Raw genomic sequence first — 21,902 nt, 5'->3', positions numbered from 1 at the left:
ATAGACACAATTAAACTATGGTGATAAAAATATAATCAGAACAGCTGTTGTCACTAAGAGGGGAGGCAGTGGGCTGAGGGGTAGTATTGACTGGGAAGGGCCACACAGGTATTCTCTGGGGTGATGGAAATGCTCTACATCTTGACATGCACCCTGCAGAACTAATTAAATGGTGTCTTTAAGATACGAGCATGTTCAGAGTTGGTCTTCCTCGGCAAAAAGAGGAGGATTAGCACGGATGTTAGCTCAGGGCTGATCTCCCTCACCAAAAAAAAAAAAAAAAAAAAAAGATATGAGCATGTTGTGGTGTGTAAAGGATACCTCAATTAAAAAAAAAAAAATTTAGTAGAAGCTACCAGTTTGAAGTGGTTGTCAAAAGCATAAAAACAGGGACCTGTCTGGTGGCGTAGTGGTTAAGTTCCCACATTCCTCTTTGGCGGCCCCGGGGTTCGCAGGTTCAAATCCTGGGCATGGACCTACACACTGCTCATCAAGCCATGCTGTAGCGGCATCCCATATACAAAATAGAGGAAGACGGGCACAGATGTTAGCTCAGGGCTAATCTTTCTCACCAAAAAGAGGAAGACTAGCAACAGATGTTAGCTCAGGGCCAATCTTCCTCACCAAAAAAAAAAAAAAAAAAGAAAGAAATCATAAAAACAGTCTTGGGTTTTTATTAACAGAAACTCAGTGTCCAGAATCATGTAGGTATTAATCCCTGTATGTTTCAGGCTATTGGAGTCAGATCCAGGTCTCACATTTTAAGGCACTGACATCATGTGGTGGATCTAAAGAAGAACCTAGACGGTGAAGAATCAGGATCCTACGGCCCAGGAGGAAAGGAACTTGGGCTGTTTACCATGGAATGGGAGACACTCAGGAGGACAGGGAAGGGGTCCTCCAATATCTCAAAGGCTTCCAGGTTAAAGAGGAAATATCTGTTGTGTGTGTCTCCTGGGAGCAGAACCAAGCCCACTGAATAGAAACTGGAGTGAGGAGAATCTGGGCTTTCTCTGACCTGAGAACTTTCATTCATAAAGGAATAAATGAATAAATAAATGAGTGAATGAGTGAATGAATGAATAACTGTCCCAAAGTGAAATGGAAGCTCCTTTTGATCCAGCAAATTACCCATGACCAGAATTGTTCAAGTAAAGACTGGATGATCATCTACCACAGATGACACAGACAAATTCTTGGAAGGGCTGGTGGAAGCTGACCCAGATGATGCGGCATGTCCAGACTCCTGCTGGATATCCTTACCCCTGGACACCCCATGGCCACTTCAATTCAACTTGTCCAGATCTGCATTCATCCCACGGCCCTTCAGGCCTGCTCCTTTTCCTCTGCTTTCCTATGAGTGCTATGACTATCTTGCCCTGTCACCCTCAGTCTAATCAAAAAGCAAGTCCTGTAGACTTAGGCCTCAAACCCACCTCACCATCATCTCTCACCTCCAGTCTTGCTCCTCCGAAATTCATCCTCCTCAACTTGCCAGAGCCATCTTCCTACAATTTGAAATCCTCAAAAGGACCCTATTATTTCAAAAGCAAAGTCTAATCTGTCCAGTGCTTCCTGTAAGGTCCTCCAGGCCCCGGCCCCTACCTACATACCTACCTCAAACCCCATTTCTCACCACCCCCACCTTGCAATTTGCATCCTATTAATACTAAAGAGCTGCGCTTTCCATGCTGCTTCATGTTGTCTCTCTGCTCAAGCCCTTTCTAACCCTGGAATGGCATTCCAACCCTGCTTTTGTCCTTGAAATCTCAGCTCAAGTTTCCTCTCCTCCCAGAAGACTTCTCGTCTCCCAGATCACTACCTGGCCCTCATTCTGTGCCCCCACAGCACCCTGTGCTCACCTCCATCTTATATCTACTATATTTAAGCGACCTGATTTTGTGAGTGTCTTCGACTAGACTGCCATGTTCAGGAACTCGACCTCTTACTCACTTCTCTGCCCTTGGCAATTGGCACCTTTCCTAGCACACAAAAGGGACACTAATTGATGTTTGTTGAAAGAAATTAAATGAACTGCATGGAAATTTTTTTCTTTTTCACCCTATCTCTCAGTTTCTTAATAGTTAAAAGGTGCTAAGAACATCTGCTCCTCTATAACCCAAAGGGCCAAAGAAATCACACGGGGGTTAGAATAAAGTGGGAGGGCTCTCTTGGCACTGTCCCATTAAGTGTTTCCACGAGCATTAGGTGCTGCTCTCAAGTGAACAGGTTAACTCCCGCCTCCCACATTCTGGAGCTGGGGGGCTGCTTCCAGAACTCAGGTCCAGAAAAGAGAGCTGGCTCTGCTGTGTAGTCTTTGCAGTGGTTTTTCAGGACTCCCAGAGGGAAGCCCTACGAAATGGAAATCTCCAAGGAGGAAAGATGCTTCAGGGCAAGTCCAAAGGATTATTACTAACTACCAAAAATATCATTACGCAGACAGGCAAACTGCCGAGAAGAAATGGAAACTGATCTCATTTCTCATGATCAAGCTGATAAACCTGTGTCTGGGTCTTTTTGTTCGGTCAGAACACAAAAACCCAATAGCTTCTTCTCTGAAGAACACGGATTATATGCAAGAAAAACCTGCATGCCCTGAGCAGGTTCACAATGACAGCACGCTGAACGAACGAATAAGTGACTCCCAGCACAGGTTCTTATTTACTCATTTCAGACATGTAGACACAAGAGCAAACAAAGCGTTCTACTTCTCGCTCTCAATTTCAATTAACAATAACAAAGGGAACAGCCTCCATGGACAATCAAGGCAGACACTGAAACAAATAACAGTCGGTTCTTAGTTATCTGTGCTAATCAGGGAGAGAAAGGCATGAATAATTTAAAAGGGGAACAACCGAAAAAACAAAGGAAAAACCAAACTCTTACTTTAAGCAATGTTCCAACCTCTGTTCCCACTAAACCTCTCATTAAATTTACTGATGTTAGCCAGCCTGGCTTTCCTCTCTAAGGCTGAGTAAGTTTTGGGTGAGAAAGCTCCCTTTCCAAACAACCCCTTCTCCAGCCTCTCTCTCCAGCTGGCTCAGAAACATGACAGAGCCACAGTGAGCATGGGCAGCTCCCAGACGATGACTCACTCACCTTTGCATCCTAGAACAACATCTGGTTCACTGTAGATGTTCAACAAATGTTTGTGTAATTGACCTGAAATGATGCCTAAGAGAAATATGCTTGAGTTCCAGCTTGAAGCCCTAACTACTGACAAGTCACATTATTTCCTCATGTGAAAACTGAGGAAGGTGGACTGGGTCATCTCAGGTACCTCTGGGCACCACCAGGTTGCACACATTCAGGAGCAGCCCCTCCCGCTCACACTGCACTCCAGAGATTGTCATTTATATAGAGCACAACAGGAGTGCCCCCGCCCCCCCCGCAGCTGAGAAACTGCCACACTAGCGTGCCCCTTCCAGTTTTATAAATCAGTAAAAAAAAATAAGCAATCTTGGAAGACTAAGTATGCATGACCTATTTATCGAACAATCAAACATTTACTAAGTGCCTGCTAGCCGGCATAGAATAGAAATACCTGTCTTCAAAGACATTGCTAATGAGTTAAGGAATTCAGGCATATAATGAAAAGGAAACTAACAAAAGGACTCAGTATGTGATCAGTGCCAAATTAATGAGACAGCCAATAAATGCTATGAGACTCTAAGGAGAGAGCGATCACCAAGGTGGGAGACCAGACGTAAAAGGGGCATGAAGCACTACACCAGCAACAGAAATCCAGCTGGGTCAGAAGCAGCCTCCACTTACGCATGGGTACCACGGTAAATCACCATTGTGGTTCGAGGATACAAACTAACTATAGTATCATTTCCTGCTTCTCTTCTGATGAAGCTGATAGCACACAGTGACAGGTCAAAAGCAGAGCAGCCGGAGAAGCAAAAAAACTCTGTGAGCAACACACTGAGTAAATGCCAGGTGGCTGCACAGATTCAGGCCAAGCTCAGACTGATATTCAGGACACATGCACCTGTCAATAGGAGGCCTGAACGTATTCTCATGTGTGCAAATGCTTTATTTGAACCACACATACAGATGCCTCTGAATGACCTCTACTAATAGAGGAATGCTGTAGTGTCCATAAACCACAAGGCATTTTTAAATGTCTGGGGATGGGTTGATTTTCTGATCATGTTTTGCTCCAGCTAGTGCAGCAATGACGCTGCATTCCCTGAGCACATATGCACCGACAGATGGTGTAAGAGGACTAGAATCATGCTAATAACTTCAGAGGAGCCAGCTAGGAATGCAAATGTAATCTGTAGAAGAGTTAAACAAGGAAAATCGGAAACTGACTCTACAATCTGACTGCTGTGCAAAGAATGAAATGTATCCCTAGGAAGCCCAACTATGTCCCCTACCCTATTTCCCACATAGCAGTGTCCCACACATCACATTGTTTACTTGTATCTTACCACTAGACGACAGACTCCTTAAGGGGGGGGGGGAACACATCCTGTTTACTGATACACGGTACCACGCAGAATCAGTGCTTGCTAAATGTGTGAGATGGGAATTAACAAATTGATGGGTAAATAAGCGACAGCATAAATGTGGGAAGCACTGTGCTTTGTGACTGTCCCCATCTGAGCAAATACCAATCTGAATGTGGATACAGCGTTGCATATAAACAGAGCCTCTTCTGACTCTTGGCTCTAACGCAGAGCTGACCAGTGCCACACAGGCCAGAGAACAGACAGGTAGAATGCCAAATGCCAGTACTTTGCTTCTCTCTGCTTCTTTGAGGCCAGGCTGCTCAGCACATGTTAAATTAACCACAGGGGAAGCCAGCTGCTAAGATCTCTTTTTTCAAACCACCCACCTCTCTCTTGCTGCTGGCCCTGTTTCTAAAAGGAACAAAGAAAAAGGCCTTCTTCCTTGCACTAAACAAGAAGATTATAGAAGCCTTCTCCATCTTAAGTAATCCAGCTCACCGATTCAGCTCAAAAATGGGGAGAAGTGAGGGCCAGTCTGCCCTGACCCAATGTTAACAAAATTAACTGTTGTCCTAACTTGGACAAAAGCAATCAAAGGACTGGTTCTGAGAACACCACACTTAAGGAGGCAGAAGTTACAAACTCTTGACACTTTTGTTTTTCAGAGCAATCTACTGCAAAGCATACAGAACATAATTTAAAGACCCAAGTGCTAGTCTTGCCTGTCACTAACAAACGGGGAGACCTTGGGCAAGTGACTTTACCTTGCTGAGTCTCAGTTTTCTCATCTGTAAAAGGAAGCAGTTAACCCCAAATGTCTCTTCCAGGTCTATCTGTAAGAACCCCCAAAACCAAATGCATCACAGCAAAGTCAATTGGCTGTCAAGTTACATGCATTCTGAAATTATTACTCATGTATTATTTTTATTTACTGTTACTCATTCTATGAGTAAATCTGTGTACGTGTGTCACATATAAAGCAATGAAAGACAAATTAGTCTCTAGTTAATTTTTTAGTCATTATTAATTTATAATTACATAGAGTTGTACTTTTTCAAATAAATAAAATTATTTCATGTGTTCCTCATGGCACTCCTTCGAGATAGGAAGAGCAGATTATTATTCCCATTTTATAGATAAGGAAAGTTTAAGTAATTACCCAAGGTCACAAATTGTGCTGTCAACAACCCAGTGCTGCAGAGACAGAATCCACTTATAATCACAGACTTCAATTTCTGGGAGAATGGTGTGTTGACAAAAGAAAAAGCTTCATCAGAGACACTTACTTCAGCTCATTGGTTTCCATGCCCTGGGCGATGGCCATGATGATGCCGCCATGATCTCCCCAAGTGTAGTAGTGAGGTCCGGGAAGAGCCTGAGGAGGAAAAGCCACGCTGATGCCACTGCTGTGCAGGTGACCAGGCAGGAATGAACTGTGCACACCACACGCACACAGGCATTCACACACACACACACACGCACACACACGGCAGCAATGCCAATCACTTGAATACAATTTCTCAGTTTCCAGAGCACGCTCACATCCATCATCTCATCTGCTCCACACAACCCTGGGGATAGGCAGAGCAAGTTCTCATATCCCCATTTTTTTGCCAAACGAAGAAACTAGAGTTCCCATTAAAGTGGCAGACTGTAAACTGCAGAGGTAGGAGTCAAACCCAAATCTCTGACTCTCACCAACCGGCAATGAAAAATCAACCAACTGGAGTTCTGGTTCTACTATGATGGTATAAGCCCACTACAGCCCATCCTTCCTGCTGGTTACAACTGAAAACTTTGGACAAAATATAAAAAACAGCTACCTGAGGGTGCTGAAAAGTAAAAGAAATCAGGCAGTTTGTGGAGGGGATTTAAAACGCGGAGAAGTTACCTGACCAGTTAGAGTTTCCAGGCATGGCTTTGCCCCGAGGGAAAAGCCCAGTGGTGGATTAGCTCAGTCCTAGCCAGGGAGCTCAAACTTCAAGAGAAATAGTTTCTGCCTAAGGAATCAGGAAAAGAAGCCCCCGCAGGCCGGAGAGATGTGGATGGAATCCCAGGGGGGAGAAGGTTGAAGAAGTAAATCCTCTAATTCTGCATATCAACTCACATAAGTCTCAGCCTAACTCCTGAAGTATACACGTGTGGAACAGACCAGCACAGCAAAGGCTTAGTGAACTGAACTGAGATTTGAACTACCACCCACAGAATGCAAGACAGAACTTCAGTCTGAATCTAAACAGGTTCATTACATGCTAAAACAAAAATAACATCCTCCAGAAGATTTCATTTTATGCATTGCATTTGCATATCCAGGATACAATCCAAAATTACTCCACATAAAAACATATCAGTAAAATATGTCCAGCGCTCAAGGGAAAAGACAATCAAAAGGTGCCAATCCCAAGGCAACACAAACGTTGGAATTACCAAAGACTAAAATAGTTATCATAACTGTGTTCCATGAGGTAAAAGAAAATACATTTGAAATGAACAAAAAACAAGAATTTTCCCCAGAAAAGTGGAAACTATTAAAAAAAAAGAACTAAAAGAAAAGAATTTTGAACAAAAAAATATATCTGAAATAAGAAATTCACTGATGGGCTCAACAACAGAATAGAAATGACAGACGAATTAGTGAACTTAAGAGATAAATATAGAATAGTAGAAATTATCTATTCTAAAGAACATACAGAAAAAAAGATTAAAAAAAAAAGAGTGCCAAGGACCTGTGGGACAATAACAAAAGGTCTAACATGTGTAATTGGAGTCCAAGATGAACAGGAGAAAGGAACTGGCACAGAAAAAATATTTGAAGAAATAATGGCTAAAAATTTCCCAAATTCGGTGAAAAACATAAATTTATAGATTCAAGATCAGTGTCTGCAAAAATGATAAACACAAAGAAAACCACACCTAGAGACATCATAACAAAACTGCTGAAAACCAAAGATAAGGAAAAAAAAATCTTGACGCATCTAGAGAAAAATGACACATTACATACAGGAAAGTGATAAGTGAAATGCCTACAGATTTCTCATCAGAAACCAGGGAAGCAAGAAGATAGCAGACATCTTTAAAGAAGTGAAAGAAAACTACCATCAACCCAGAATTCTATATCCAAAAAACATATCCTCCGGGAATGAAGGTGAAATAAAGAGATTCTCAAATCGAAGGAAAACGAAGAAAATGCATAGCCAGAAAGTCTGCTCTTCCAGAAATGCTGCAGGAATTTCTAGGCTGTAGGAAAATTTACCAGGGGGAAACAGATCTTCAGGAATGAAGGAAGAACAAGAGAAATGGTAAATACCTAGATAAACACAAAAGACTGCTTTTTTCCTCTTAAGTTCTTTAAAATTGATACGATGATTTAAAGCAAACAGAAAAACATCGTCTTGTGGGTTTTTCGGTGAATTTCAACATGACACACAGGACAACAATAACAAAAAGATGGGGGGAAAGAAAAGGGACTTCTACAATTGCAAGATTTCTAAACTTTATGTTAAGTGTAGTATTATGTAAGTGCAATATATATTCAAAAAAGATTATGAAAGATTAAATATGTATAAATATATAAATTAATAAATAAATAAAAATTAGACCGAAATCCAACCTTATCAATAATTATTTTAAATGCTCATGGTCTAAGTGTTTCAGTTAAAAAGGAGAGGTTGGCAGAATGAATAAAAAAGCAAGATCGTATATAAGAAACACTTCATATATAAAGACACAGATGGGTAGAAAGTAAATGGATGGTAAAAGATACACTATCCAAACAGTAAATATAAGAAGGCTGGAGTATTTCAAAACCAGATAAAACAGACCTCAAGAGGGGCCAGCCCAGTGACGTAGCAGTTAAGTGCACGTGCTCTGCTTTGGTGGCCTGAGGGTTCACAGATTCAGATCCCCGGCGCACACTGATGCATTGCTTGTCAAGCCATGCTGGGGCTGTGTCCCATATAAAGTAGAGAAAGATGGGCACAGATGTTAGCCCAGGGCCAATCTTCCTCAGCAAAAAGAGGAGGATTGGCATCGGATGTTAGCTCAGGGCTGATCTTCCTCACAAAAAAAAAAAAAAAAAATAGACCTCAAGATAAAGGGTATTACCACAGATAAAGAGGGATATTTCATAATGATAAAGGGGATAATTAATCAGAAAAGATTATAAATGTGCATGCACTTAATAACAGAGCCTCAAAATACATAAAGCAAAACACGACAGGATTTAAAGGAAAAATAGACAATTCCACAACTTACCACCCCTCTCTCAGCAATTTACAGAACTAGCCAAAAAAAAAAAAAAAGGTCAGTAGTAAGAACAGAGAAGATCCAAACAACAAGGCATCAACCACCTCCATATAAGTAATATCTGTGGAACACCACATCCAACAACTGCAGAATACACATTCCTTTCTAATGCATATGATACATTCACCAAGATAGACCACATATTGGATCACAAAGCAAATTCCAATAAATCTAAAGGGACTGAAATCAGACAAAGTATATTCTCTGACTACAAGGAAATTAAATTAGAGATCAATAATAAGATATCTATGAAAACTTCAGATAAGTTATTTAGAAAAAGGTCGTTTAGTTTTCACATATCAGTAAAAGACAAAAAGCAAAAGGGACATTATGAAGTGATAAAAATGTTTTGGAATTAGAGAGTGTTGAAAGTTGCACATCACATCCCTTGTGAATATACTAAAAGCCACTGAACTGTACACTTTAAAATGGTGAATTTTATGCTGTGTGAATTACATTTCAACTTTAAAACGGTACATTAAAAATATTCTAAATTGAATGACAAAAAAGAATACAACATATCTAAATTTGTGGCATATAGCTAAAGCAGTAACTAGAGGAAAACTTATAGGTTTAAATGCTTATATTAGAAAAGATCTAAAATCAATGACCAGAAGTTATACCACAGAAGCTACAAAAAGAAAAGCAAAATAAATTCAAAGTAAATACAAGAAAAGATAATACTAAAGAACAGAAATCCACAATAGAGAAAATAAAAGTCAAAACCAGGTTCTTTGAAAAGATCAGTAATATTGACAAACCACTAACTAAACTAACCAAGAAAAAACACAAATCACCAATATCAGGAATGAAAATGGGTTATCATCGCAGATCCTACAGACATTAAAGCCAAAAAAAAAGGAAAATGCCTTGAGTAATTTTAGGCCAACAAATTCAATAATTTAGATAAAAGGACAAATTTCTTAAAATACACAACTCACCAAAATTGACACAAGTAGTAGAAAATCTGAATAGTTCTCTATCTGCCAGAGAAATTGATTTTCTAATCAAAATGTTCCCAAGAAGAAAACTCCAGGTCCAGAGAGTTTCACTGTGAATTAGTCGAGAAAAAAATGACATCACTCTTACATAAACTTCGTCAGAAAATAAAAGAGGAGGGATCACTGCTCAACTTGTTTTATGACACCGGCCTAACTCGAATGCCAAAACTTGACAAAGACATTACCAAAAAAAAAAAAAAAAATTACAGACCGATATCTCTCATGAGTAATGCAAAAATCTTTAACAAACTATTAGTACATCAAACCTAACTTTATAAAAAAAGGATAATACATCATCACTAAAAAGGGTTTATCCCAGTAATTCAATGTGAGTTTAATATTCAAGAATCAATTAATGTAATACACTATATTACACATGTGATATTGTGATACAAGAATATATATTTTGGTCTTTGTTCCCGGCTTCCTGGAGGTGCTTTAGGTGCTTCTTAGAGCACCTAAAACCCTTGTAATTTCCTGATTGATGGGGGTGACAGGAGAGTCTTACACAGAGCTCCTATATCCCTTGGAATTTCCTGGGTGACAGGAGAGTCTTTTGTTCTAAAGAGAGACTCTTGGTGGGCTCCTGGACAGTGTGGGGGCTGGTCACCAGAAGGACTAAGCATGAGTACAAGTCTGAAACTTTCAGCCCCACTCCCATCCTGCAGGGAGGGGAGAGAGGCTGGAGAGATGGTTAATCAATCTTGCCTATGCGATGAAGCCTCCACAAAAAATCCCTAAACCACAGAGTTCGTTGAGCTTCCGGGTTGGTGAACACATTCACATGCTGGGAGGGTTGTGCACCCCAACTCCACAGGGACAGAAGCTCCTATGCTCAGGACCCTTGCCCTATGTACCTCTCCATCTAGCTGTTTGTCTGTATCCTTTGTAATATCCTTTATAATAAACCGGTTAATGTAAGTAAATGTTTCCCTGAGTTCTATGAGCTGTTCTAGCAAATTACTGAGCCCGAGGAGGGGGTCATGGGACCCCCAATTTATAGCTGCTCAGTCATAAGTACAGGTGACAACCTGGGACTTACAACGGGAGTCTGAAGTGATGGTGGGGGGGTGTAGTCTTATGAAACTGAGCCCTTCATCCCTGGGGTCTGTGCTAACTCCAGATAGTTAGTGTCATGATTGCATGTTAGGACGTCCAATTGGTGTCAGGAGAGTTGGAGGACTGCTTAATGTGAGGGGGAAAAACCCATACATTTGGTGTCAGAAGTGTTATAAGAGTGAAGAAAAAGATTTTTTCTTTAATATAATACACCATATTACATATTACCATATTATTATATTTTAGGGAAGGGAAGAGAATAGAAGAGAAGGGAGAGAGAGAGAGAAACAAAAGACATAAAGATCAGAAAGGAAAAAATAAAATTGGCCCTCTCTGCAAATGATATGATTGCTTACAGAATCTACAAAACAACTACTAACACTAATGAATTATTTAGTGAGATGGCAGAATACAAGGTTAATATATAAAAATCAGTTGTACTCATATACTATAGCAAAAATTGAAAATGAACTTAAAATAAAATTCCATTTACAGTAACACCAAAAAAAAAAAATACCTAAGAGTAAAGTCAACAAAATATATACAAGACCTCCACATTGAAAACTATAAAATATTGCTGAGAGAAATTTCACAAGAAATGGAGAAATATATTCATTCACGGATCAGAAGACTCAGTAGTGTTAAGATGTCAATTTTCCCCAAATCGATCTATATATTCAATGCAATCCCAGTCAAAATCCCAGCAGGTTTTGTAGAAATTGACAAAATAAAATGTATGTGGAGGGGGCCAACACGGTGGCACAGTAGTTCAGTTTGCTGGCTCTGCTTTGGCAGCCTGTGGTTCGCAGGTTCAGAAACCAGGCGCAGACACACGCACCGCTTATCAAGCCTACTGTGGCAGGTGTGCCACATATAAAGTAGAGGAAGATGGGCACGAATGTTAGCCCAGGGCCAATCTTCCTCAGCAAAAAGAGGAGCATTGGCAACATATGTTAGCTCAGGGCTAATCTTCCTCACACACAAAAAAAAAATTGTATGTGGAAATATAAAGGATCTAGAATAGTCAAAGCAATTTTAGAAAAGAACAAAGTTGGAAGACTTACTGTACTTGATCTCAACACTTACTGTCAGTTTTCAGTAATCAAGGCAATTTGGTATTGGTGAAAAGACAGACAAACAGATCAGTGGAGCAGAATACAAGGTCCTGAAATAGACCCACACATATATGGCCACCCAATAGATAGAAATGCAATTCAATGGAGGAAACAGAAGTCTTTTCAATAAGTGGTGCTGGATCAGCTGACTTTCCACATGGAGAAACGAGTATCATACCTTCCCTCACACCAGATATAAAAATTAACTCAAAATGGATCATAAGCCTAAAACTACAAAACTTGTAAAAGAACACATAGGGGAAAATCTTTGCAATCTTGGGAGGGACAAATATTCCTTAGAATACAAAGAACACAAAATGTAAAAGAAAAAAACTGATAAACTGGACCTTACCAAAATTTGAAACATTTGCTCTTCCAAAGACACCATAAAGAAAAGAAAAAAGCAAGCCATAGACTAGGAGAAAATACTCATAACACATGTATCATACAAAAGACTTAAATCCAGGCTGATTTTTTTTAAAAAACCCCTTACAGCTCAAGAAGACAAACAAATTTTTAAAAATAGGTAAAAGATTTGAACAGACACTTCACAAAAGGAGATTTTAAAATGGCCAATGAGCACGTGAAAAGAAGTTCAACATCATTAGTTACGAAGGAAATGCCAATTAAAACCATGATGAGATACCACTAAGCATTTATTAAAATGTCTAAAATTAAAAAGACTAACTAGGGGCCGGCCCTGTGGCATAGCAGTTAAGCGCGTGCACTCCGCTGCTGGTGGCCCAAGTTTGGATCCCGGGCACGCACCGATGCACAGATTGTCAGGCCATGCTGTGGCGGCATCCCACATAAAGTGGAGGAAGATGGGCACGGATGTTAGCTCAGGGCCAGCCTTCCTCAGCCAAAAAAAGAGGATGATTGGCAGGGATGTTAGCTCAGGGCTGATCTTCCTTACAAAAAAAAAAAAAAAGACTAACTAAGTGTTGGCATAGATGTGAAGCAATTAGAACTCATACACTGCTAGTGGAAATGTAAAATGGTCCATCCACTTTGGAAAACAATTTGGTAATCCTCAAAAAGTTCAACATATTCCCACCACACTGCCCAGTCATTCCATTTCAAAATATTTAGCCAAGAGAAATAAAAAATATGTCTACCTAAAAACCATGTAACCAACGTTTACAACAGCTCTATTTGTAATCAGCAAAAACTGGAATGTCCATCAACAGATGAATGGATAAACAAATTGTGGACTATCTCTACCATGGGATATTAATCAACAATAAAAAATAAAAGAACCATTGATACAGGAAACAACATGAATGAACCTCAAAATCATCATGATGAGCGATAGAAGCCAGGCAAAAAGACTGTACAAGTGTGTGAGTCCATTTATATAGAATTCTAGAAAATGCTAACTAATAATCCGGCAGGGATAAAGGTAGGGAGAGAGATGGATTACAAAAGGGCACAAAGATATTTTGACAGGTGATGGAAATGTCTGTTGTCTTAAACTGTGATGCTGGTGACGGTTTAGCAACGGTGATCAATTCTGATCAAACTGTACACTTTAAATACAGTTGACTGCACTTCCATACACCTCAATAAAGTTGTTAAAGAAAAAAAGCACAAAAAAGGAGCTCTGAGGATCAGAGAAATTGTACAACTAATTAGCAGGAGAAGGGGAACAAGAATTACAGTCACCAGCTTTCTCAGCAGTATCTGTCCACTGCACCTACTTCCTCTTCCCCTGCCACCACCTACTCCCCTCACACACCCCAGAATGTCTCTCTAAACTGAAGGCTGCCCACGGGGACTCAGACGCCCAATCACACAGACACAGTCACACAGTCTCAACCTTTTCATTCCTTAGTTAGTCCCCGGCTCTTTCCAAAAACAAGGTCCCTTGTGCTATGGCTGCTGCTTGGCAGGCGTCAAGTATGCCTGGCGGGAGGCACCAACAGCTGCCCCAGCACTAGCCAGGCGATACCACTTCACTGGAGGAGGAACAACACACTGCTTTCTACCCAGAAGGAAATCACTTGCAGATGTTCAAATCCCAGATTACACCAACATCAGAAGGTACAAACAAACCACAGCCTCTCCGCAGAGGAGAGGATACCCAATTTCAGAAGGAATGTCCGGCTCCAAGGAAGAGGACAGCAGCTGCTTAATCTCTCTTCTGGGAGCAGGACAAGGATGCCCCAAATATTCCAAACTGTTCACACATTTCTACTACTCTGGCCTTAACAACCTCCTTCATCTGAATACATACTTATGTTCTCTACCACACTGTATATATCCCTAATTTACACACACACACGCACGCGCACACACACATGCACACAACATCTATGTCCCAGATCTCTCAGCTGGAGGGACAATAAGCCCTACCTCAAATGAGATAAAGTATGGGACAGCTTTCTGTAAATTGCAAAGAGCCAAACAAATATCAGGTATTATTACCGCTTTACATGTTATACATTTAAATATGAAAGTGTACAGATTGCATTCCCAATAAGAAGCACCATGAGGATGGGAACTATCTGCTGGCTCTTCAGAGAACTCCACACCCCTCCTGACACCCACCCAGCCTGTGGGAGGTGTCAATCAACTCTTGTCGAGTGACCTGCTGAGTTCTTCCAGTGGCTCTCTGCACATACAGCAAAGTGCCACTGAAAGCTACTCCTACAGAAGGGGACCAGACACACTTGGCCTTCCTAAGTCATGGGAGGCTGGTGAAAATATTCCTTTTTATAAGTTTGGGAATTCTGTAATGTCCAAGGCTGAATCAGCATTTTGAGACTAGAGAACTAGCTCCCCCTTCAGAATTGGTATAATCACTGCCTAAGGATGCATATTAGTTATGCAACCTTAAGGCAAAAACAGGCTTCTTCCATAGCACAGAATGAGATGAAAGTACCTGTAAAGCACAGCCCAGAGAGGGGAGGCTTGACTTCAACTTCAATAATATACAAAAATACATAAATAATCAGTTCCTGTCCTCATAACACTACCAGTGCATGGTCATTTGTTGATAGATTCAGCAAATATTTACTGAGCACCCACTCCGTGCCAGACACTGCTAGGGCCTGGGGGTAAAGGGAGCAAAACAGACATTGCCCTGTCCTCATGGAACTTATAATCTTGGAACATTTGGTCAAATTCACAGTCGCTAAAAAAAAAAAAAAAAAAAGGTCTAGTTTTGATTCAAAGTAATATTTTTGGCAAAATCACGAGCCCACATGATAAGGTGTGAATGCAACGTCAGTGCAGCTGACCCTCAGGTGTGGCCTGGGTACCTCTCTTTATTTTATAGTCATAAAATTGCCAGCCTCCACCACGGGCCGTATGTGTTGCCGACATATCAAGGCACAGCCCATGTTCTCATGCAAACGAGAACCGGGACAGGCGGGAGGCATGGGCCGGGGGGTGCTGACCTCTCGCCACCGGGCTCCAGCACTGCTAGAGATGTACACGTTCGTCTTGCTTGCCAAGTTCTTTCCCACTGAACCTAAAATGCAAGAAGAATAATTATTTTTAATCTCAACAATATGTCAGGTAATCACCTTGCCCAACTAGAAATTCTGAGTACTATCCAGGAACTAAGAATGTCTCAAAACCACAAACAGCAGTTACTGCGGGTAGTCACCGTGTATTCGGCTGCACATAACCAAACAGCTTGACCCATAAGTGAGAGGAGGCAAAGCAAACCTACCGGTGGCAACGATGAGACCGGGAGCCGACTCCTTGGAGAGGATGGGCATCCTCCGGAGCTGGAGGTTGAGCAGCTGGCTCAGCCGCTGGGCCAGGTGGAGGGAACAGCCCTGCGAGAGCTACAGAACACAAGTTCCAGGCACTGTCAGTGTGTGATGCGATGCCTACATCCCCTCTCAACACTGAGGCCTGGCTGAGGGCACTGCACTAGACACAGGGGGAGGAGACCCGGCCCAAAGGAAGCCAGAGTCACTGCCCGGCTGTCCACACTCCCCCAGGGGGACACAATCATCTGAACCACGTAAATGCCTCTCAGTGAAGAAAAGAGAAAAACACTAATAAAAAATTCCTTCTGAGACTCTCAGAAAATAGTAACTAGAAATCAGAGTCAACTCAAGTAGACAGGAAAGCGATGCTCTCTCCATATTAGAGATTCTCTCATGTGACTCAGAACTAAAGAGAAATGAAATGACTTCATGGTATTTATTTTCTAAGTCAGTGAAGATATATTTCAAACATGATTTAAGCAACCCTGTCAGAAGAAAAATCGAGAATCAGAAGTCATAAAGTCTCACTGATAAGCTCCCAGATGTACAACATATGAGATATAAACACCAAAGGATCACATTAAGCTTTAAGTAGTCTGCATTTGTACAAGGTACAAAGTCTGTGGGTATCCACTGTATAAACAGGTTATTCAAACTGGCCTCCATCACTTACGTTCAGATTTTAATAGTTCTGCAAACAAACCCCATTGTTTTGGTCATGCCTGATCCTCTTGGCCAGAAAGTGATTGTCAAATGTTACTTAGCCTTGTCCAGTGTTCTAGATAGGGTAACTCTGTGTGTGCTCATGTTACAGGTAAAAACTGACATGATTAGCTAGATATACTGATTTTTATAACAAAAGGACTTCTCTAACAAATACATCTTGCTAGCGTCACAGTTTGGCAAATGAAAACTGGAGCAAATTAGGTTGGGGCTCAAAGAAATATGTGACAACTCTCCTTTTCTTTCACCATCTAAAATCACAAGTAGAAACTAAAAGCTGATTCACTGATGTACAGCTGATAAATAAACTGATCAGTCGGGGTATTAGAAGCTGAATTTTAACACCACCATTAATTCTACTTAACCAAGGCTTGGACCCTCATCACATGCTCAAAAATGCCCTGCGCCCATCCACACCAAGCCTGTGCAGGGCTCCCAAGATCTAGAAGACAATACTGAGAGAAGGAGAAGCATTCTCATAGGTATTCATCTATATCTACAGTCAAGTGCCACATAATGACTTTTCAGTCAATGACGAACTGCATATACAACGTTGGTCCCATAAGATTAGTGCCATATAGCCTAGGTGTGCAGTAGCCTATACCATCGAGGTCTGTGTAAGTACACACTCTGATGTTCCTGCAACGACGCATTTCTCAGAACGTAGCCCCGTCGTTAAGCGACATATTACTGTACTTATATCCTGCCTCTTTCCAAAGTTAGATTTGACGTGTTAAGTTGAGACTTGTTGTCAAATAGGAAAGAAAAATCAAGAAGTACATTCTAGGGCAAGAGTCTCCAAAAGAACTTCACAAGGACCACAGATACAATACACAGAAGAGTCAACATATTTAACTATGGACAAACAAAACTTAAAAATCCAAAATACTAGGTAATATTGTCTAACTAAAATGTTACAGTTTCTCCAAAAACTAGTTACACTGGTTTTTTTCCGAGTTCCTTCTGCTCATCTACTTTACACAGCCTAGATCCCGTAGGTGAAACAAAAGTGGAGATGTGGGGTGCCATGCAAAGCCAGGGACCACAATCCATAGACTGTTCTTAGGGAAAAGAAAGGAGCTGCTTAGGTGGATGGGAACACTTAATGGGACCAAATAATACTTTTAATATTCTGAGCTTTTCAGATGAGGCCACAGATAAGAAAAATTATAGAATTCTAAATTTTATTCAGAGGAATTTTAAAAGAAGTTCCATAAAAACAATAACTTATGGCAGAGGTTCCCAAATTTTCTTGGTTTACAGCACAATTTGTATCTCAATAATTTTTTTATAGCAGCCTCGAGCTAGAAGAAATACCAACATTTCTTTTTTTTACAAAGTTAACTCCAAACAACCCAGTATGTCTATATGCCCTAATAACTTAGTAGCACTTTGAAATACAAGTATACATAAATTGAAAGAAAACATAAAATTTTTATTTCATTCTTAAATAACCACAATTACTTAATGAGACGTGTGCACCTGTTGGGCACTGCACAGCTTCTCAAACTCTGGAAACATATTAGCCACCATCACTGTCATTTCCTGTTTGACTCTGATTTTCTCACCTGCTTTCTATCACATCAACTGTTGAAAATCTAGCTGCACAAAGGTATGTCATTGAAAGAAATATAGCACGAGCTGATGGTGAAACTGTGAACAAACTCAAGACAGTAATTCACATGGTGACCAACAGATATCAAGTATCACAGTGTGTCCCCCCGCAAATTTAAAATATCCCAGGGCACCCTGTGAGTTCACTATGGCACCCCAAGGTGTCTTGGTGCAGAGTTTTGGAACTCTAAGGGTAGAACCATAGATAGAAGTTTGTATTAAAAACTCAAACAAGATTAAGGCTCCATACCTCACAATTGATTTTCTCTCCGTATCCTGTGAAGGCTGGAGCTTGAAGGAATTCCCAGGTTCCCCCTTTGTCAAAGGTGATGACCGATCTCATGTTCTCCTCACTCATGGAACCATTAATCAGAGTAGCGATGTAGACTCCTTGTAACCCTTCCACACGGTGGAAGTCAGCAAATGGTTCATTTGCAAAATACCTACAATAAGAGAAAATAAACAGCTGTGAACCTGAATTGATTATTTGCTTGGTCTATCTTTATTTTAAATAACATAAAATTTAAACATTTTCAAGTACACAATTCAGTGGTATTAAGTACCTTCACAATGTCATGCAACCATCATCACTATCTTGTTCATTTTATAGAACATTTTCATTATCCCAAAGGGAAACCCTATATCCACTGGCAGTCACTCCCCATCTTCCCTTCCCATCCTAGATGCTGGCAATCACTAATCAGTTTCCTGTCTCTATGGATTTGCCTATTCTGGATATTTCATAAAAATGGAATCATACAATACATGGCCTTTTGTATCTGGTTACTTTCACTTAGCATGATGTTCTCAAGGTTCATCCACATGGTAGCATGTGTCAGTACTTCATTCCCTTATATGGTTGAATAATCTGCTCTTTTTTAAAAAAGTGATTATTTTTTAACTTTGAGGGCCAATATGCTTATCTGATCAATAACTCCACACAGGGGGTTCAGAATGATGAATAAATACAACACAGCAAAGCTGATGTAAGAGTAACATTTGTTTCTTCACTAACGAAATTGACCCCAAATCCCTGCTCCCTGCCCCCCGCCCCCCCCACCCTGTGAGCCTTGACAAACAGGAAGTAATAAGCCAGACTTGCCAGAGACTAATAATAGGCTTACAATTTAGCCCAGTCTTTAGGAATACAGCTAAGGGTTACACAGTCACTGTCCAATTACAACTAATTATCCACCACCCTGATCAGATGGAAGCCCACAGGGTGTCCGTCAGGAAGCAGGGCAGAACCCCTTCCTAAAGAAGCAGCACACAGCGAGGATGGCTCTAGAAAACTTGAGGTTATGCTTATTGATAGCGAAGTGGATAATAAAGCCCTCCCAGGCCATAACTGCTATGCCAGGACACCGTGATTTCACGGCAAAGCAAAACGCTACACGTTACAAATATAACAAATCTCTGAGAAATGGCAACCGTAGTTCACACACGGCTTTTAAAACTGGAAGTGTGCCCTTTATTTAGAGGATTCTGAGCCACCGGGCTTTGTACAAAAGCACAGCACTGCTTTTCTTCCATTATCCACCACACAAATCTCGAGCTGGATGACTGCTCTGCCTGCTCAGACAGAAGGACGCACGCCGCAAGCTCTGAGGCAGGAAAGGAAAATGAGCAGCGCTCACAAAGCGACGACAAAGCTACTTCAGACGGAGACACTGAGCGAACCCTACGTACAATAATGGAGTTGAGACCAAACGGTCTGACATGTGGTTTCCTTCGGTCTATTTTAGTGATTTTTCAGTTGCTTTCTCAGGAACCGGCCCAACGTCTGTTACCCCCTGCTCTCTATTTACCTCAGCTCTGCTGCTTGTGCTCTGTCATCGTGAAGTCTGCATCCTCAGGTTTATTGGCTTCTTTCACATATCTGGGAGGTCTGAGTTTCTCTCATTTCCACGAGCCCTGTTTCTTACCCTCGGTCATTCTCCTGGAGTTTTATCTTTTAATTCTAAGCAGAAACCTGTCCTCTGTACCTCACACGCACCTCTGCCTTCAGATCCATCCTGTCATCTCCCCGTGGGACTGGCCCCTCAATGATCCACCTCCCCCTAAGCACTCTGCCTGAGAGTCTGTTTTTTTCCATTTTCTCTCTCACTACAGCACTGCTCCCTGGCTTTCCAGAGTGCCCTGGGCCGAGACTTGCCAGACAGCTCACCAGGTCCCCCTCAGCCACCTAACTGCAGAATCAGAGCCCTCCTAGCCACTCCCAGCCACCCAAGCAGGCCCTCCTCCAGATGACCCAACAGGCCTGACATCTCTGTCACCACCACATTTGTTCCTCCATCTAGACACCACTTTCCATGAGATTTCTACTTGGCACATCTCACCAATGCCAGGGTCACCCCCTATTAAGAATTCTTTCTCCAGTTCTCTAAGAAAATTAGAACCAGTTCCTTGGCACCACGCTTTCCTATTGAGTTCAAAGAATAGCTCATTTCAAGTATCACAGAGTTGTCTTTTTTTTAACCAGCCTGCCTACATAATCTGCTGATTCACCCTTATCTCATTTCATCTTGCTGAGATGGAGATGCAGATGACAAAAGGTCACTCAACTGAGCACATCTGAACATCTCCACTCCTGAGATAAAATCTGAAAGAAAAAATAAGAAAGCTGAGCAGGATGCTGGTCTACGAATCTTGACGTAAATACTTCCAACTTCCTAACTGGACTGTACGCCCAGGCAGGACAGGAGGGACTTCTGAAACTGCATAAAGGGCCATCTGTATGTGTGAGGTGGCCGTGTGGTCGTATAACTGAGGTTACTGCTTCCTGGGAGCCACTCTCTGCAGCTTCTGGCTCCTGCTCTGCCCGATCATGAGCTATTCATCCTGAATATCCGACAAATACAGAAGATGAGGAAACCTTTGGAAAGCTGTGACTTATCCATCCCATAGCCAGAGGCTTTCAAGGGTGAAAAATAAACTAAAGAGTCAGTGAAAGGCCTGAGGCATAATGGTTCACAATTTTAACTATAAAAAAAGTAAAGAGACTATTATTCACCCATAAAAAGGAATGTACTGACACATGCTACCCATGGACAAACCCTGAAAACATTATGCAAAATGAAAGAAGCCAGACACAAAGGTCACTTGTTATGTATGATATGATTCCGTTTACACAAAATATCCAGAAAAGGCAAATCCACAGAGACAGAAAGTAGACTGGTGATGCCAGGGGCTGGGGGGAGGGGATAGCGGGGAGAAACTGCTTAACAGATAAGGGGTTTTCTTTCGGGGAAATGAAAAGTTTTAGAATTAGATAGAGCTTGTGGTTGCACAACACTGTGAAAGTAGTAAAGGCCACTGCGTTGTTCACTTTAAAACGGTTAAGTTTATGTGATGCAACTTTCGCCGTCAATTATTAAAAAAAAAAAAAAAAAAAAAAAGGCAGAGGAACGAGCCCAAAGGGGCTGCCACTGACCAAACCAGAACAACCTGAGGCTGAATCATGGCAGGAATGCTTTACAACACACTGAATAACAAATAACCTGGGAGTCTACACTGGGGGAAAAAAGTAAGGAATAAAAGATGGCAGCACTTCAAAGGAGAAGAAATAGGAAGTGGAAAAGCACTGTCAGAGACCAGGTAGAAAGTTCTCCACTTGGATATCTAGTAGGCATTTCCAACCCAGTAAGTCCAAAACCAAACTCTTGATCATTCCCCTACCCTGCACCTTGCCCAGCCAGCCCTGACTCAGTTTGTGGCTGTCATTCTACCAGCTGCTCGGGCCAAGCAGGGTGGGCCCTGGACTCCTCCTCTCATAGCCCACGTCCAATCCATCAGCAAATCCATCAGCAATGGTCAGAACTGGACCACGTCTATCATCTCCACTGCACCCCTCTGGGTCCCACCAACATCATCTCCACTGGATATCTGCAATATGGTCAC

The 21,902-nt window shown here is 41.5% G+C and overlaps 1 protein-coding gene across 2 annotated transcripts in view; it reads right to left on the bottom strand.

Annotated features, from left to right (window-relative positions):
• The window catches only part of SORL1 (sortilin related receptor 1), a 163,867-nt gene that overhangs the window by 85,497 nt on the left and 56,468 nt on the right, over nucleotides 1–21,902 (bottom strand). For both annotated transcript variants that reach the window (XM_087433828.1, XM_004427196.3), the window contains exons 9-12: nucleotides 18,253–18,445; nucleotides 15,620–15,737; nucleotides 15,342–15,415; nucleotides 5,747–5,835 (exon numbers count right to left, since the gene is read on the bottom strand). In XM_087433828.1, coding sequence (XP_087289954.1) covers nucleotides 5,747–5,835; nucleotides 15,342–15,415; nucleotides 15,620–15,737; nucleotides 18,253–18,445 — 474 coding nt within the window. The remainder of the gene's footprint in view (nucleotides 1–5,746; nucleotides 5,836–15,341; nucleotides 15,416–15,619; nucleotides 15,738–18,252; nucleotides 18,446–21,902) is intronic.

This window comes from Ceratotherium simum, chromosome 7 (assembly GCF_057802395.1).
Source record: "Ceratotherium simum simum isolate JZ-2026a chromosome 7, ASM5780239v1, whole genome shotgun sequence".
Taxonomy (NCBI): Eukaryota; Metazoa; Chordata; class Mammalia; order Perissodactyla; family Rhinocerotidae; genus Ceratotherium; species Ceratotherium simum.
Note: the sequence above shows the minus strand (reverse complement) of the source record. Positions and strands in the feature narration are given on the sequence as shown.